General features: G+C 46.9%; 4 protein-coding genes across 9 annotated transcripts; 1 reads left to right on the top strand and 3 right to left on the bottom strand.

Annotated features, from left to right (window-relative positions):
- Positions 1-84: 84 nt before the first annotated feature.
- On the bottom strand, positions 85-10,149 carry LOC128272919 (uncharacterized). 2 transcript variants are annotated; one of them, XR_008269251.1, is made up of 5 exons: positions 9,829-10,149; positions 5,993-7,114; positions 5,619-5,854; positions 3,167-4,913; positions 2,050-2,191 (listed from the first exon to the last, which is right to left on the bottom strand). XR_008269251.1 is itself a non-coding variant. In XM_053010805.1 (4 exons), exons 1-4 carry the CDS (start codon positions 10,068-10,070, stop codon positions 1,620-1,622), a joined length of 2,172 nt encoding a protein of 723 aa, XP_052866765.1. In that variant the 5' UTR covers positions 10,071-10,148; the 3' UTR covers positions 85-1,619. The 2 variants fall into 2 exon arrangements, 1 of the variants encoding a protein (XP_052866765.1); XM_053010805.1 differs by lacking the exon at positions 3,167-4,913 and having other exon boundaries at positions 85-2,191; positions 9,829-10,148.
- Positions 7,324-9,089, bottom strand: LOC128272920 (serine/threonine-protein kinase Doa-like). Its single transcript, XM_053010807.1, has one exon. The coding sequence runs from the start codon at positions 9,072-9,074 to the stop codon at positions 7,575-7,577; it is 1,500 nt and encodes a 499-aa protein (XP_052866767.1). The 5' UTR covers positions 9,075-9,089; the 3' UTR covers positions 7,324-7,574.
- Positions 10,150-10,586: 437 nt separating the features above from the next.
- On the top strand, positions 10,587-11,677 carry LOC128273192 (prenylated Rab acceptor protein 1). 2 transcript variants are annotated; one of them, XM_053011121.1, is made up of 4 exons: positions 10,587-10,750; positions 10,822-11,031; positions 11,122-11,419; positions 11,498-11,677. In XM_053011121.1, exons 1-3 carry the CDS (start codon positions 10,665-10,667, stop codon positions 11,411-11,413), a joined length of 588 nt encoding a protein of 195 aa, XP_052867081.1. In that variant the 5' UTR covers positions 10,587-10,664; the 3' UTR covers positions 11,414-11,419; positions 11,498-11,677. The 2 variants fall into 2 exon arrangements, with proteins under 2 accessions (XP_052867081.1, XP_052867080.1); XM_053011120.1 differs by having other exon boundaries at positions 11,122-11,677.
- A 109-nt stretch (positions 11,678-11,786) lies between these two features.
- Positions 11,787-17,194, bottom strand: LOC128271508 (F-box/LRR-repeat protein 7). Of its 4 annotated transcripts, XM_053009074.1 has the most exons (5): positions 16,321-16,470; positions 14,408-14,434; positions 13,226-13,550; positions 12,171-13,161; positions 11,787-12,095 (listed from the first exon to the last, which is right to left on the bottom strand). In XM_053009074.1, the coding sequence occupies exons 1-5, from the start codon at positions 16,363-16,365 to the stop codon at positions 11,960-11,962; spliced, it is 1,524 nt and encodes a 507-aa protein (XP_052865034.1). In that variant the 5' UTR covers positions 16,366-16,470; the 3' UTR covers positions 11,787-11,959. The 4 variants fall into 4 exon arrangements, with proteins under 4 accessions (XP_052865034.1, XP_052865030.1, XP_052865032.1 ...); XM_053009070.1 differs by lacking the exons at positions 14,408-14,434; positions 16,321-16,470 and adding an exon at positions 17,075-17,194; XM_053009072.1 differs by lacking the exons at positions 14,408-14,434; positions 16,321-16,470 and adding an exon at positions 14,583-14,692.
- Between the last annotated feature and the right edge of the window lie 495 nt (positions 17,195-17,689).

Here is a 17,689-nt window from a genome sequence, read left to right as displayed (position 1 = left end):
AATTTATTTCTTTCCATGCCTCTAGAGCAACACCATCAATACAACCTCCTTCGACCAAGTGCCAAATGATAATCGAAGTTTTTGTTAAGTGTTAAAAAATTAACTTTATTTTATATTTTCACTTCGAATCCTGGTTTACTTTTGCTTGTTAGTGCTCCAGAGTTGTGCCCTGTTCCGGTACAATGTGCTGAGTAGTAGTGGGACATTCTTTTCCTTTGATTTGCATCAGATTTCATACACCGCGTACTTTTTTTTCCTAAACCGTCGTCACTCCCGTCAATCTAAATTTTGTCAATGGCGACTGAAAACTCAGCTTCCCAAGCGGAAGGACGTTCTGACAACCGCAAGAAAAAGAAAGCGCAGTATAGAATATGTTTCCTTTTCATGGAGCCTGTGTACTTGTAGTTGTTCGGTCGTCTAGATTTATTGGTGGTGGATGTGATGGTGGTTCACAAAAACTAAACGGGTTGTTAATTTTTTCTCTTGGTGGCTCACAAATACTACGAAAACGACCAAACGCGCATCCGAAGAAGTTGGGTAAACGATTTAAATTACAATTTTCGTCGCATCATCGAATCCACTTTACAGTATTTGTAATTCGTGTCAGAAGTGTTCCCTACACACTTTTGCGTTATTTTATCACAGAGTAATAAAAAAATAAAATAAAAATAGAACGCTGACATTTGTAAGATGTTAAATGTATATGCTTCGCTTCCGCTGGCTGCTGGCCTGGCGGCGTGCGCCCGCGAGAGGTGATTTTGTCGTATAAAGTTTATAATGTACCCGAAAACGCGCTCGCCCTAAATATGATGGTCTATACTTTGTTACTCAATTGTTTTTGTTTTGCCTGAGAGAAATAGGACAGATGATAGTGCCACACATGAAATCCCTGATAGCATTTCAATGAAGATACGACGAGAAACGACCGAGAGCATTGACCAGAGTTTGACGCTGTGGGGATGCTTGCTACAGGACGCCAACAGTAAATGATTGATGGGAAACTCACTTGCGTATCAAAAGGGCGCAACTTTCTCGCGACCGCTGCTCGAGCCGCCGTTTTTGCTTCAACAGTGGCCTGTCACGGCAACGAATTGAACTTCCGTCGTAAAGTCCAAAACTAGATTCCTATAATGCTGACAATTGGAACTGAAAACCAATCTAATAAAATTACTACTGAAACTAACGGTCAGACAGCATTGGGATGTGTCCACGCGAGCGGATACGAAGATTATAATACGAAACGCAGGTAAAAACAGTACTTACAACTAAGTAGAGCAAAGACGAAAATGGGATGTGTACAGTAGGTGAGAAAAGGCTATTCAAAATTTAAAAAAACCTTGAATCGCAAGGACGATGATGAGGAAGGAACGAAAAACGCAGGGGAATTGTAAATAACGGAACATAAGACAATGTGTTGTTTGGCTCTTAAAACGCTATCTTTTAGGAATAATAAGTGGCAAATCAATGCATTGTACGTAAACAGATCATCGTCTCGTTTCTGTCTTTGCGTGCGTGTTCCTTACGTACTTGTAAAAACCTGCGCGCGTACCGTATTATCTCTTATCTCTTGCCGCATCTACACGCTCTGTGTTCTGCTCTCTCTCTCCCTGTCGCGGGGTTTAATTATCGAATCGGGTATGTTTGGAAGCACGCGAGTCGTACCCGTTGGAACTACTACTCGGAGCACCACCATAGCCTGTTGCGCCGTTCGTAGCACTGCTGGAATAACCGGCGCCACCACCACCATAGCCTCCCCGGCTGCCAGCGGCTGATGCTCCACCGGTGGCACTTTCGTACGGTCGCTTTGCACCAAACGACGACGTACCGCCATTACGATAGTCACCGCCACCACTGCCAAAGCGGCTACCACCGGCGCCGCCACCGCCTCCGAAACGCGATCCCGACGACATACCGCCAAAGTCGCGTCCACCGCGGAATGTACCGAAGCTGCGGTACCGGCTGTTGCCGCCGCCACCAATGTGACGCCACTTCATGAGCTCCGGCGGTACCAGCTGGTGGGCTTCCTCTAGGATCGAAACCAGTTCCTTCGTCATCTTGCGCTCGTTGTGCGTGAAGAAAGTGTACGCTTCGCCGGTGGCATTCGAGCGCCCGGTACGGCCAATACGATGCACGTAGTCCTCCGTCTGCTGCGGGTAATCGTAGTTGATCACCACCTTGATGCCGTCCACATCTGCAATAATGAGTCGACGAAGAGCACGGCGCACAGAAAGTACGTACGCAGCACGTCAAGCCGATTGATGATAATCATCGTTAGTAAAGTCGGAATTTAGAAAACAGATTAAAATAGGCGCGCATGCGTGAGACGCTTGGTAGCGCGCGTCTGACGTTATTTAAGTTGAAGAAAATCTAGCAAAATATTGGCTATTTCAAATGTTATACGCGCTACGTGATAAATGGGCGAGAAGCAATGGAGATGAAAAAAGAACAAGCTTTTAATCGTGGCGAACACGGACTCGAAAAATAGGACGATAGTAACCGATCCTTTTGTACATCGAATGGCAAAAAAAATTTAAAAAAGTGGGAAAAAACAGATATTTGCATGTTTTTTGGCGAAGGACTGTCTCTTGAGCTAAAAAAATATACGCCGCAACGGTACGGAACTAACCGCTGGGTTTTGTTTGGGCCCAAGAGGGGTTTCGTTTCATGTTCGAGCGATTATTTTTAAAGCACTGGCAGAACACGGACAACCTGAAGAGGCCGATGACATTCATATACCAGCGACTCTGAGCTCGATTTAAAAAAAAAAATACCGAAGAAAGGTCTATCTATGAGGACATGAATGAAGGAACAAAATGTTTGATGAATGATCACTAATTAAGAAAATAACGATAACTGCAGTTGGATACATGACTGACTGAGTGACTGATGAGAAAGGTGAGAGATTGTGTGAAGAAAATTATGTTTGCCATTTCCCGACCAAAAACAATAGTAAACGAAACCCGGCTCTCCAGCCAGTTGCCCGTTGATCAGGCACCAACGTACTTTCCAACGAAATTTGTTATGAGCCATACCAAATTTAGTTAGGAGAAAACTCGAAATGTGTTTAACGAGAGCGTCCGGATATGTATGGTTTTAGTAATACTAAGTATGAAAGGATAAAGTAAAAAAACTCTTAAACTTATTAAGAACAGCACAAGATACAAACCGTTGGGAAATGACACATATTCCTTCTTCCACTTCAGAGCCTTTCCCGAGAGCAGACACTTTTTGGTTCTCTCTCTCTCTTTCTCTCACTCCCTCTTTCTGAGAGCACCAGACGCGTTTGTTCTCCTTGAACACATTTTCCCAGACTGCACCGGTTCCACCACATCTACACGCGCTGCTGTCGCTGTGGCGGAATCGGGCGGAATCAACTCGTGTGGGACGTTCAACTAGCGGCGCCGCAGTTGAACGATTTCCGCCACGTAGGGTGTTGCGAGTTGAAACAATAATGCGAGTGTGTGGTTTGTGTGTGTAACACTGCTGATGCTACTACTCTACTACCGGCTGCGTTCCACTAACGGTCAAGCGCGGGCACAAGGCATACCAGAACCAGGCGAACCGCAATCCGTTTGACGACGATCGTTCCTGCATTACGGAAGTGGCACGGCAGTTTTAAGCGTACACTGTATATACGACTGTGGGAGAGGCTCGCTCCATGGTCATCTTTTCCTCTCCGACGCACCCGATAGCACCCGACACCGGCGTGAAGGGGTGGCTCTGCTGGCGCTATATGTTTCTGGAGTCTGAGTGAATCTGCCGTCAGGAGCGCGATGGATTGGACGAAATAGTTGAAGATAGCAACAGCAGTAGCAGCAGCGGCACCGAACACGACAGCAGCTCAGCTCGCTCCTTTGTTGCATTTGTCTCCAACTTTCCAGTTATCGTCACCAAAGGCAATATACAGGATATATTATATCTCATCCATTCTGGAATCGTCCTTTTCCTCTGCACACAGCAGATGTGTGATCCTCCACAGCGCTTCCCTTCATAACCACCGGGGTGCAGGGGGGAACCATTATTGTTACGTCTTTCCAGTCGCACTCAAACTGTCGCTTCCAGCAGGACCCACCGAAACATCGCGTTCGCTTGTAACGGTGGAGGGGACGACGGACGACGGGAGTTTCGGTTCTGGCGAGCGATTGCCCACCGCGAAATGTGGACCGAAAACGACCACGACAGGTCCACCCGCCTCCTCCCACGATGAGCGAATCTGCTTTGAGGCATCAAAATCAGGTTTCCTCTGACGTAGAACTCCCCTCCGTGCGTCACCAGGGGACTTGGTGCCAGAAGAGGGTGCCCTTTGCGCGCCTGACCTTTTCTTACGTACATTGCAGTCTGAATTAGCAGCAGTAGCCGTAGTGTAATGGGTAGCAGCCAGTAATACACAACAGTAGAAGTAGTAACACGCATAGATTTTGGGTAATCACGATCGACCGATCGCGCACACGAGCAGCACATGAGCCGCGCTCGTCCGCGATCGTGAGAGTTACGGCGCGCGGTTGACTCGCGCGCGCCCAAAGAGAGGCCGTTTGATCGGTAACCTTTCCACCTGGCGAGGATATTCTAGTGTGACTTTCCATGCATCTCTCACGCCCCCTTTTTCATCTTCATATCATTATATTACGACTGTGGGGGGGCCGTGGATGTGGGCTCGCACGTGTAACATACACTTTTCCCGTCACTACAAAGCAATCGAGTACTTTGATCGAGCGCAGCACACTACCGTGTCTGTTCCGGTCACCACCAAATACACCCAACGGATTTTTGGGAGCGGCGGTGCACGTGCACGGATACTTTCTGTGTAGCGCACTGTGTTGCTCATTGGACGGGTGAAACATATGTAAAACAGCGGGCCGACGAGATGTACTTGTTCTCACTATCCCCACCACAGCAGCAGGTTGGTCCGGCCTCTGAAAAAAGAAAGAACGACACGGGATCGGAAGAAAAGCGGAAAACTTGAGTAAAACTGATTCTCCATGTTTGGTTTTTCATCGGGACAAGAACAAGCGAAAAGAAATTACCGCGCGCGCGCGCGCGGCCCGGAGTAAATTATTTCTTAATCTTTGGTTACAGCTTTGGGTCTTTTGATCGATTAGATAAATCGTAAAGAATGCCAGAGAGACGACGATCTGCTGTATAATAGCCAGCATCAAGCCTTGTAAAAATAATCGTCAACCAGGGTGGAACATTAGTACTTGTCGCGCGATCCGCGATCCGAGGGATATCGGGTACACTACACACACGCACACACACACCTTTGGGAAAATGGAGTTACAAAACATCTGGTCCGGTATACATGGACAGCACAGCAAGCGTGTCAATTTACCATCGCCGCCGGCTGCTGCTGCTCGTACCGTGAGGAAAGGCTCACCACCCCTAAGCTAGTTATCCTCACGACTCACGACTCACGACACACACGACTACTCTCACACATTCCAACAGTCAAACCAATACTCTCACACACCCAACAAACAAGCATACTTCTTTTCCCTCTTTCTTGCTACAGGTTTGGTTTGCTATTTGCGCCGTTCTTTTGGTTAAGTAATTTAAGTATGGATGAAGCATAAAATATGCTGACGTGAGAAGTCGAAGCACCAGTCGCCAATACAACTTACCTAATCCACGCGCAGCCACGTCGGTTGCGACCAATATGCAAGAGCGGGCGTTACGGAAGCGATTCAGGGCACGTTCACGCTCCTGCTGTGATTTGTCACCGTGCATTCCGACCGAATCGTAACCGTAGCGACGGATTTGCATACTTATCTGATCGCACTTGCGCTTAGTCGTAGTGAAGATGAGAATTTTGCCGGGGTTACCACCGCGGTACAGTTCCTCTAGCAGCTTGCCGAGTCTGAGGTGTAGGAAAACACGGAACATTAATCTGATGGTGCATGCATCCGTCTTCGGGGGGTGCGAAAATTCGAAACACCTTCTCCCGGTGTTCTTGTCCAAAGAGAACACTGGGAAGATGATGCGTGATCGTACTTACTCTTGATTCTTGTCCTGCTCTTCGATCACTCTGATGTGCTGGGTGATGTTGTGGTTCGCCGACAGTTCCAGTGAACCGACGTTAATCTGCACGTACTCGCCCAAGAAATCGCGAGCCAGACGCTGCACCTCCTTGGGCCAAGTGGCGGACCACATGAGAATCTGTCTGTCCGGGCGAACCTGCTCGAGGATCTTGCGGATCTGCGGCTCGAAGCCCATGTCCAGCATACGATCGGCTTCGTCCAGCACCAAGTACGTTACCCGCTGCAGGGTAGTGGTACCGGATTCGAGAAAATCGATCAACCGACCAGGTGTCGCGATGACGATCTCCACGCCACGGCGCAAGTCCGACGCCTGTGGTCCTTTGCTCGAGCCACCGAACAGGCAGGTGTTACGAATGTAGGACGACGAACCGAAATCGGTCGCTACCTGCTGAATCTGCTGCGCTAGCTCGCGGGTCGGTGCCAGCACGAGAACCAGCGGCCCGCGGACGGTCGGGTCCGGTTTCTGGTGATTGATATGCACGATCGCTGGCAGCATGTAACCGAGCGTTTTGCCTGAGCCTGTCTTGGCCACGCCGACCATGTTTAGCCCGCTCAACGCAATCGGCCAACCCTGTGCCTGAATCGGAGTGGGGCTCTTGTAGCCCTGTTTCTCGATCTCGCGCATCACGTAGTCCGGGATATCGATCTCGTCAAACTCGGTGATCGGATTCGGACACTGGCCAACAAGCGTAATGTCGTGCTTGGCCAAGTAACGGTCGACGTCTTTCGGGGACCGATTGCGAACGATCGAATGTTCGCGGTAGAAATCCTTCTTGAACGGTGCCAACGAGATCTTGCTCCAGTCGATCTTCGCCAACGGCATCGCCGAGTCTGACCACTTATCGCGGCGTGCTCCGCCCGCGCCACCGCCGCCGAAGCGGCTGCCACCGCCTCCGCCATAGCCGGAACCACCGCCACCGAAGCCGCCGCCGCCACTACGGGCACCGAACCCACCACTACCACCACCACCAACGCTACCACCACTGCGCGCACCGGAACTGGGCTTGAACTCCGTTCCGGTACGCTTCACACCGTGGTACGGTTCCTTCTTGTAGTCTTCTCGCTCGAATCTCGGAGCCCTTGAAGATAAAACGATAAAAAATACAAATTCATGTGATATTCCTTCCTCTGCAACAGTTATTTCCGCGTGTTTCTCATATGGTTTTTTTGGTTTGTTTTGATTTTGTTATTTTTTCGTTCGTTTTTTTGCTCGTTTTTTTCTTTTTTATCTAACGCCGAACTCATTCGGGCGTTTCGGGCAAAGGACCTTTAATTAACAGCTTGTGTGTTTTGGTTGTTAGCAAGCTAGGAGGAGAGTAGGTTTACACAGCTAATGTCGTATGAACAATTGGTCATTGCGCGGGGCGTTGTTGTGCATCATCGTCACGTCTCATGCAAAAAAGGAGGGGCGCGTCGCGTGCGAAGAATCATCAGTTGTTTTCTAAACACTATCATAACATCCACCAGCCAGCAGAACAGCGTCAGCATCATCAGCGGCACCAACGTCAAAAATCGCTGCTGCTCATCATCATCACCATTTCATCTAGACAGACTGTGCGAAAAATCCCGCGAACCGGTCGCCGTCAACGACGCCGAGGAAGAGGACGTACTTTTCTCGCCGCTTCCGTATCGTGTGTGCAGTCGTTGATGGGCGGGCAGTTTGGAGAAAAACGGATGGTCGAGCGCTTCCGCGAGCGTGATACGATCGCTCGGATCGTAATCGAGCATTCGGCCGATGAGATTAAACAGCAGCACATGGTCGGGCGTGTCGGCGATGGCGGAGCGGGCTAGCGGTTTACAGTTTTCGCGCACGTAACGCCCGGCGGACGACTTGTCATCCCACTCCAGCTTGCCGTGATGGAAGTAGCGCGTGCGGGTCTTCTTCGCCATTCGGTACGGTATGGGCCCGAGGATGCGCTCCATCATGGCCAAATGTTCGCGATTGTCGTGCGTTTGGAAGAGCGTTATGCCCAGGTACAGCTCGTACATGATGCACCCGATCGACCAGACGTCACAGGGCTGCGACCATCCGAGCTCTAGTATCACTTCGGGCGCCCGGTAGTGGCGGGTCGACACAATTGTGCTATGGTACTCGTGATCGAATATCGCGTTGCCAAAGTCAATCAACCGTATGTCGGTGCAGTTGACGTGTCGCACTTCGCGATTCTTGCGCAGGGCGTTGCTGGGGACGGTCGTGAACTCCGAATCGAGGAACAGAATGTTTTCCGGCTTCAGATCGGTGTGCGTCAGCTTGATGCTGTGGAGAAAGTTAACGGCAAAGCACAGCTGGTAAGCCATGTGGCGCACGTGCTCCAGCGGGAAAGGCTCGTATTTATTGTCCTTCAGAAAGTCGTACACGCTCAGTCCGAGCATCTCGAATGCGATGCAAATGTGGCCGTGGAAATCGAACCAGTCCAGCATTCGAATGCAGAGGTGCCGACCAGACGGGTCTTTGGACAGGATCTCTTCCAGCACATTGATCTCCAGCTTGGCCGCCTTGCGGTACTTTTCCACGTTGCGTATAATTTTCAGTGCTATCGTATGATCCCGGCTCGTGTCCTTTACTTTGACAACACGCCCGAATGTGCCTTCACCTAGGGTAGATAATAGTTTGTATCTATTATGCAGTACATCACCAGCTTGATACATCAGATGCCCTTCCGCATCGTTCCTCACGGCGGCAGCCGCGGCATTGCTGTGCTTCTTCGGCTCTTCCGTCCTAAGCTCTCGCTCTCTGTTATTGCGCGACGTCCGGTCCTCGTGACGGCGCGTTGCTTTCTCTTCCCGATATCGATTCTTCCTGTGGCCGCCACCAGTTGACCCCGCTTGACTTCGCCGATGATGGGACTCTTCGGATCGCTTCCGTTTTCTACGGGACGAGCTTGTGTTCGATTTCCTCGCATTCTTATTAAAGCAGTCGCCGCCCCCGGATTCTGTGTGATGCTTTAAGCGCTTCTCATCGTACCGTCCGCCACCACCACCGCCGACCGACGACCGGGACCCGGACCTCGAATGAAGCCTTCGTTTTGAGCGTGGCATCGCTGTCTGTGTGTTGGATGATGCTGATATGTGGACAAGATTTACGAGAACAAGCACCAAAAAAACGTATCATAACCGACTCTGGACGGTTGGTTCAAGGAAAATTGCGAAATAGTTTCGATTTTTCTCTTTTTACTTTCATTGGCGGTGAAAAATGAGTTTCACCCTTCTTGAAACCAACACGACTTCACTCGACAAGCCAGCAAGCAAACGCACACCACACCACAGCCAGCGAAGGGCGAGTGCCGAACAACGAACAACGAACAACCGAGCCAGCGCACACACGCTCACCGCGGGCACCGCATGTACGTACGTAAAAAAAGAAACCAAATCGAAATTCCCCTTTTCATTCATACGCATGAATCCAACCAACTTTCATCTGGCAACACTGCCATACGTCCGCATCGGGAGCTCATGACGCGCCTCGCGATGAGAAAGCCATCGACAAAGCCCATATCAAATTCTATGTGTGTGACTGAGGGCCGCCATTTTGTTTCCACAATCGGAAAACCAAGGCCAACTTGAACGGTGCAAATATTCGCATTTCCAGCGTAGAAAAACCGCTTTTTGGAGGTCAAAACCATTCCAACCGCTCGGCAGCGAGCTGGCGGAAGAGAAAAACGGCCCCGTGATGCTACTTTAAGGTTAAAATACCCCAACCACGCCACTACCACGTGCAAACCACGCTAGCCACATTACACTGCATTTCCATCACTTGCATTCGATTATATATCGTTCCGAGTCTTTTACTTACATGTCAAGTTCGTCCACAAAGCTTTCTCTGCTGATGGGCGTCGAAAAATATCGACTGCTAGTGAGCGTTAGGGCCGTGCGAGAGAGCAAAAGGCGTGAACGATCGCAGTCGAACTTGGGTCGAGCTGATGCTGCTGCGATTAGTTCCGGGATCCGCGAGCGACTACCGAGCTTGGCCGACGATGTACTGCAAAACGAACGGAGAGCAGCCGTTAGTGACCGGTGGTACACCTGGCCAAACATTTTGTTGCGCTGGCACGCGCGTCCCACGAGCCGCACAGTTAGCACTAAGATCACCGGATTCTTCTCCACCACTGGCCAAGCGTGCAGCACCGAGAAAAGCACCGAACCAACAGAGATGCTTACCTAATCACGGTCAATTCTGAAAAGACGGCCACGCTGCTACACAGTTACAAGAAACCTAGGTTTCGGCCCACTGCTCTACCTAACCAGGCCGGGGTTGTCGCGAGTGTCCGTTCGACCCCGATTGCTCGAACAATTAACTGCTGGAACTAGCAGTAAGCAGAAAAAATATCCTCAGAATCCTTTATTTGCCGAAATTCCAATAGCTAAAATTTGCGAAAATGTAATATCGTTGTGTGAATATCCAATCGTCTTGTTACTGGATATACATAATTTAACATCGGCTAACAAATATCCTTTCGAACAAGCAACCACGTCAACGTGTCAACATTGACCGTAAACAAAGGGATTATTTTCGACAACAGAGTCGTTCGGTTTAAGCTGATCTGAGATCTGAGCAATCGTGGAAGATAAATTAGTGATTTGAGTTAGTCCAGCGCATCGTGCCGTTAATTTAATTTCCTCAGGCGAACAATGGAGGCCCCAGAAGTGCATATCGACGTCAGTGGAAACATGGAACCTCCAAAACAAGAGCCGAAACTGGCATTCAACTTTTCCTCGTATGTAGCACCTTCAACAAACGTTGACTCAGTCATTTCATCGTGTGTTTTTTTATAATTTGTTTCATCAGATTCACTAATATCTCCACGCGTATTCCCGGATTTTGGGAACTGTTGCGTCTCAGCCGGCAAAACATTCGACCGTGGTCTGAGTTTCTCCAGACTTCGAACTTTAAAACTGTCGCAAATGTATCTAGATTGACAAATCGCATAATTCGGAACCTGGCCTACTTTCAGAGCAACTATCTCTTCGTGTTCCTTGGGCTGATTGTATACTGTCTGTAAGTCCTACTAGCAGATTACTAGCTACATTGACGAGACTTGTTGTAATTAAACAACGTTATAATTTATCCGTCTCTTTCCCGCTACAGATTAACTTCACCGCTCATACTGATCGTCCTGGCAGCAGTTATGTACGCTTGCTATAAGATCAAACAAAACGCAACTCCGATGGCCTTTTTTAGCCGGCAACTGAACACAAATCAGCAATGTGCTGCCGTGAGCGTTGCCGCTGTTCCCATACTTTACCTGGCGGGGGCAGGTGCGGTTATGTTCTGGGTTCTGGGTGCCTCATTTTTTGTGATATCACTTCATGCTGCCTTCTACAATATTGACGCGATCGTAACAGAAGATATGGAGTCTTTCCTGTCCGAAACGGTGTGAGCAATGGTATGTACAAGGATCATTAAACCTAGAGGAAGCGACTGTAGCTAACGATTGGTTAACATCATCTCTTTGCATGATAAGCTTGCTTGGCAAAATGATTAAATCACTTGCTCATAGCGTTGTAATTCGAAACATCTACAACATCAATTAACGAACGACTAGTTAAACTATGCGATAGAATGTATTTCAAAATATCTTTGTACTCTAACAAGCCAGTTTGCTGGCACAAAATAAAAAAACTGTAATAAACTTTCAACCAAAGAAGTACATGTGGTGATGAATTGATTAAATTTCGCGATGCCGGTCGAGAAACACGAAACAAACATATTAGCAGAAAATAGTATTCGAAATTCGCATCCCAATGGAAGTGTGCATTGAACGTGAACAAACTCTATCTTTATTTCTGAAGTTTTTTTGCTCTATATTTGAAAACAACAATGGAAAAACGCAACAGAGTAACAATCAATAAAACCATACGTTATAGGGGCCCGCAGCCATCCTTTTGTTTGTAAGACATTGAAAAATATCTCGTAAAACAAGCGACTAGTTGAAGATCAAATCGTTGTAGTTGCTGAGAACATGGTACGCAGATACGCGACAACTGGTGGTAGTGCGCACAACAGTTGTGCGATCAGCACGTTCGAAATTGGCCTTCACCGTTTCATAGTAGCGGCCATCACTGAAAAAATATCACAAACATTTCGTAAATTAATCTGCGTCATAGATAGCAAACGTAAACCGTGGTCAAACTCACTTCAGCACAAGACAGCGCAACTTTAGGCACTTCACGCGTAGCAAGTCGATTGCCTTTTGGCTTTTATCGGAGAAACGAAGATTTTCCGGATCCCAACGAAGCTCCAGCCGTTCCAGTTTGGTGCACGCTGACCCGATTGTGTCCATTAGCTGATCGACGTGTATATTACCGCTCAAACGTTCTGTCGTGCCCATTACGATAATGCGGATGTTCGTGAGCACCGGCATAATCGTCATCCACAGCTGATCAGTGATATGTGTCATGCCCGAAAGAACGCACGCCTGCAGCTGAGCGCCGTAGCGCGTAATGAAGCGGGCCAGTGCTTCGTCGGACAGGTTGTCCGACGAGTCCAGATCAAGCGCGATGAGTGTTTTCGGGTTGCCCCCTTCCATCCATGCCTTCAGCACGGAATCGTTGAACCCATTGATCTGGCCTGCACTAAGAAAGCGCAGCGTCGGTATTCTAGTGAGCAGATCAATAAGACATTCGGTCGACAGATCCGTTCCCGAGATATCCAGTTCCTGCACCGAGCACTTGTCCCATTCGGCCTGCATAACGTACTCGGACTTGAGGTTGGTGCCGTTCATCAGTAAACACTTGAGCTGCTTCGAACGGGCTAGGAGCGGCTTTAGAGTTGAACCCGTTACTTTGTTACAGTAGTTTACGGCCAGACACTCAAGCTGGATGCAATTCGAGCTGAATGCATCGATGTGCGAGTCATCGATAAAATTGATACCGTACAGATTGATGACGCGCAAGTTCGGGGTAGCAGACTTCAGCTTGTGCACGTTGATCACCTCGTAGATTTCTTCTTCCTCTTCTTCGCCCTTTTCATACGTACCGATCAGATGCAGTACTTCGAGACCATTAATGAAATTATAAATTTTGCGCATGAAGCCTTCCATGAAGATCACCTCCGACAGGCAGATGCACATGTAGCGCAGTTTGGCTGGAAATGCCTGCATTTCGCTGAAGTCGTGAAGCTGCATGGCTAAAAATCGAGATGAATAGGATTAATGGCAAACACTTTTTCGTTTTCTCGATCGCCTTCTCACCGGTTGAAAAATCCAACAGCATATGAGTAAGGTTGGGACATTTGGAGGACAGTTCGTGCAGCACGGTATGAGTGATCAGTTCGATCGGCAGCTCGATGTAGCGCAGAGAAGGACCAAATCGGACGGATATCAGCGAGAGCAGGGACTCTAGTGAGCCCACGTGTAAACCTGATACTTCCGGGCGCAGGGACACGTTCTTCCACAACTGAGTGTTGTAAGCAAGCGTTCGCCAACGACGGCATACAATCGCCAAGCGGCATATTTCCAAATGGCTGAGATAGGAAAAAATGTGCAATATCACCTTATCCGGCAGCTTCTCGATGGACTGTGAACAATAAAACGTAATGTTAGGTTAAGGAGTGCCAGGCGGTGTCCACGGTTCAATCTATTTTTGGCTAGGTAAGAACACAACGGAGCATACGGCACCACTTGTAGTGACAACAAAAATTAAAGCATGTAACACAGAATATATTTATCAAACCGTATTTGCGAAGGGGCTTTTGCCATCTTCAGTAAAGTAAAGCTGCGAAGCTTCCAGGGCCACTTGGTTCCACACATCGCTCGAGATATCCATCTTACGCCACTAGTCTCCTGAACTGCGAGGTTTTGAATAAGGTGCAAACAATAGGCCACGTGAAACACACTGCACACGATCCTAGCGATTTTCCTCTTGAGTGTTTCAGCTCGATTTTCCGCAAGAGGGTGAAAATTTTAACATCCGCAACCGACCGAGATAGATGAACCAGCCATGCGTATGTGTGCGTATGCTTGATCGTACGCATGGACCTCGCATTCTGAGCGGCTCTTTGTCGTACGGGTTTGCTAGAGATCAAGCTCAGAGAAATATTTTCATAAGTGTACACAAAATGTTTAAACCATGCTCTGAACGGAACGAACGGCGCTTAGTTCAATGTGTATGTGTGTGTGTGGATAATGCTAAAATTAAACAACGCTACCGTATGCTACCGAAAATCCCAGCATTCGCCATTCATTCATCAGCACATGCGCGCTCCTTGTATCAGTCCGCTCCGGATCGAAGTACTAAAAAACAAGGGATTAGTTTTGTTAGTAGAAGTGCAGGAGTTAGTAGGTACATTGAGGATCAGCATGCAAATTATACGTTATGCTACTGGTTGCCACGGATACGGATAGTCACGGAATGTCCTGCTAAGTGATACTAACCGTTCCAGCTGAATGACCGAAAAATAACTGTTGGAAGATAAGAAGCAAGCTGATTATTAAGCAACGACTAGACTAAGTAGCAAATCGAGGATACGGGTTTTGGTTAAAACGCGGCGAAGCGAACAATAGCTGGTGGTCAAAATAGCAGTCAGAGATACCACAGTCAGTGTCTTACCATTCGACTACGTCGAAAACTTCCACTAGAGAAACTATCGAGACGAACAATGGAGGACGAAATGGTTATCGCATTCCAGGCGTCCATCTTTTACCTGTTATATTGTGTAGCCCAACCTCAAAAACTGTTGTACAAAATGTTTAGCAAAATGCACTATTTTGTTTGAACTTCACTATAAAATTACAACTATGCCTTTCGCGTTAAGAATCGGAAAATCAAAAGTTTTGCTTATAATAAAGAAGAAACACATTTGTTTTCACGAGGGAGCTTGAATCTACGCTGAAATGGTTGCTATCATGTGACGGCTACATTTCGCATTTTTTCTCGATTAAACGTATTTCATTGTTAAGTATAACATATCATAAGATGGCGTTACTTAAAAGCTCCGACGCCGCTAACATTGCTACTTTTGGCATAGTTTTATACAGAGTTTCACTTCACTGACTAGAAAATGATTTACGGTCGCTTGAAAGAAAGAGCGCGTGGTTACCGGTACGCCGTGTTGATAAATGATGATACAGACGCAGTAGACAAAATAGCATATGTGTTCACACTCGTTTACTTTCTCACTATACCATTGGACTCAATGGCATTCTTCACGAAGTAACGCGATCATACTGAATGTTGCCGATCGACCAGACCGAACCCGATAGCTACCGAACCGAGATGCCAATCACCAATGTAAGAGTGTTCTCGGATAAAACTTATAATTAAAAGTGATTCTACGGTTCGATGTTTCACGCAGTCGGATTGTTTGCCTATGTGTGCAAAAGTATCTTCCGCACCCCATCTAGACATTGGAACGTAACCGCGAAAGAAAAACCATGTTTTCGTTGTTTAATACAATTGTTACGTTTCTTACGCCGAAAGAAAATCACAATTTGAATCAAATTCTCTAGCACCAATTTTTTGTTGTCTTTTTTTTGAAGATACAGCTAACATGTTTGTACTTTTTGTGAACAAGTGTGCCACTTTTCATATTATTTTTAAAGTCCATTCAAGCAACATATAGAGTAAAACAACATTTACCTTAATTTACGATGTGATATTCTGGGATTCATTGCATTCATTTGAACCCTATTGAAAAAGTTTCTTTTCAAAGATTGCAATTTTTTTTTTTTGCCATTTCTTCGATTAAAATTACACCAATGTGCGTGATTTCAATGAAAGTACCGCATGAGAACACGTTGTTTATTTATCTGACACAATTTCTTCGCTTCTTATTGCTCGGCCGGTCGAGGTCATTGGTCGATTTCGTTTTCCTAGACCGCAATACTTCGCAAGGTACTGGTGCGAAAAACTGCATAGTCTGAAGCATCATTTTCCTTTTCTTATGTCATAAGATCAGCTTTGCTAGTGTCTTAAAATGATGCCAAAACCTTGGTGTCTAACAAGACATTGTCCTTGGCAAGTCGTTATGGTGCGTTGGACTTTCGTCAACAATTTTAATGACGACTCTTTGAGAGCTACAACAGCCGGGATTCCCTCAACCGGAATTACAGGCAGTGCCTACCGTGAGTACATTATGTGACGCACCAATGTGAGACGAATTGCTGAAAGCATTTCTTTGGCTGCTTACACTTGCTCATCTGGTGAGTTGAACCATTAGCTCGACACTTTCCTGGCGCGTCAGTCACTCATAGCATCAAATTACAGTAAAAATAGGATCCTCCGATTCGCGATCAAGTGTCACTATTTATTTAAGAATGAAAATGAAACTAAATGACACCTCGCCTACCTGAGATGGCCGTTTCCTGAACGTGACTGGGAAAAGTAAATCCATGTCTTTGCCGTACACTTCAACTATTTCTTGATAACTACATTTGCTTGTGGTTGAACTATGAGAAACTATGCGAAAGGCGAATCACTACTTTGGCGAATCACTAGACACTGTCGATCGATCGAACACGATCTGCAGTTCAATGGCGTTCCGCATGTCGCTAACGAGGGGCTGTAATTGTATTGAATTGCATTTGTGTTGACCATGTTGAAGGCGCGCGCTGTAGTTTATATAGGCACACGTTTCACAAGGGGGTGATGCCAATGGAAGCGCCTGGTATCTCATGCGAAAATGTTAAGAAAAACCTGAGAGGAATGAAATATAAAGTGAAATTTACATATATCAACATTTAAAACCGATTGAATAGTAGATGTATTACAGCTGCGATTTTGCAACGAAATTTGTATATCAGTCTAAGTCTAAGATAAACATTTGAATGACACACTATAAAGTCATCATTCGTTAGTCACTAAACAATCATGCTCATGCTATACATTCAGGTTGGTTTTAATTTAATACACTTTAAATGTTATCCATTACACAAACGAAACTCGTCTAAGACACGTTGGACGGTTGTTATCGCATTTTCTCACTCAATTCGCTCGTCAAACAATAAAAACTCCTCTACCGTTGGGTTGAAGCGCCTCCACTACCGTTGAGGCGCCTCCACTACCGTTGAGGGGCCTCCACTACCGTTGGTTTTGCAACTTACACAGTTGGATATGAAAACCGCTTTATGATTATCTTCTTCATCATGCATGTTGGTTCCGAGTAGCAGATTGGCGATACTTTGCCGTTGCTTAAAAGTGGCCATTCTTACAGCACTTTTGTTTCGTAACACTTTTCACACTAATCGATTTTCCGTGACGCTTTGCTCGACTAGCTGGTAGCGTTTCCAAACGCAAACTAGCAGAACTGATCCACGGTGTTGCTGCTAAACGCTCAATGCTGATCAGTCGATCATAAGCTGTTCGAAGCATGACCATCGCAGTTTTGTTCCCTTGCTTCATTGAAAACAGTGTGCATTCCGTTGTCCGTGTATGAGTACGCTCGATTTAAGGTGACGATTTATTTATATTGGCACATTATTTATATTTATAATTATTAAACTCATCTCCATCTTTATCCGATGCCGTTGAGCTCACCAAACCGTTTGTGATTGGCACCCGCTTCCATTGCCAAGGTGTCTCGTGTTGCTCTGCGTTATGCCTCTTGCCAACTCCTGTATTGATCACAGGCATATGTTGCTGACATGACCATGTGAGATTAATTACCGGGCGTCTCAGTATACAGACGAAATGGTAGAAGCCAGAATGCACAAAAATGC

Source organism: Anopheles cruzii, chromosome 3 (genome assembly GCF_943734635.1).
Source record: "Anopheles cruzii chromosome 3, idAnoCruzAS_RS32_06, whole genome shotgun sequence".
Taxonomy (NCBI): Eukaryota; Metazoa; Arthropoda; class Insecta; order Diptera; family Culicidae; genus Anopheles; species Anopheles cruzii.
Note: the sequence above shows the minus strand (reverse complement) of the source record. Positions and strands in the feature narration are given on the sequence as shown.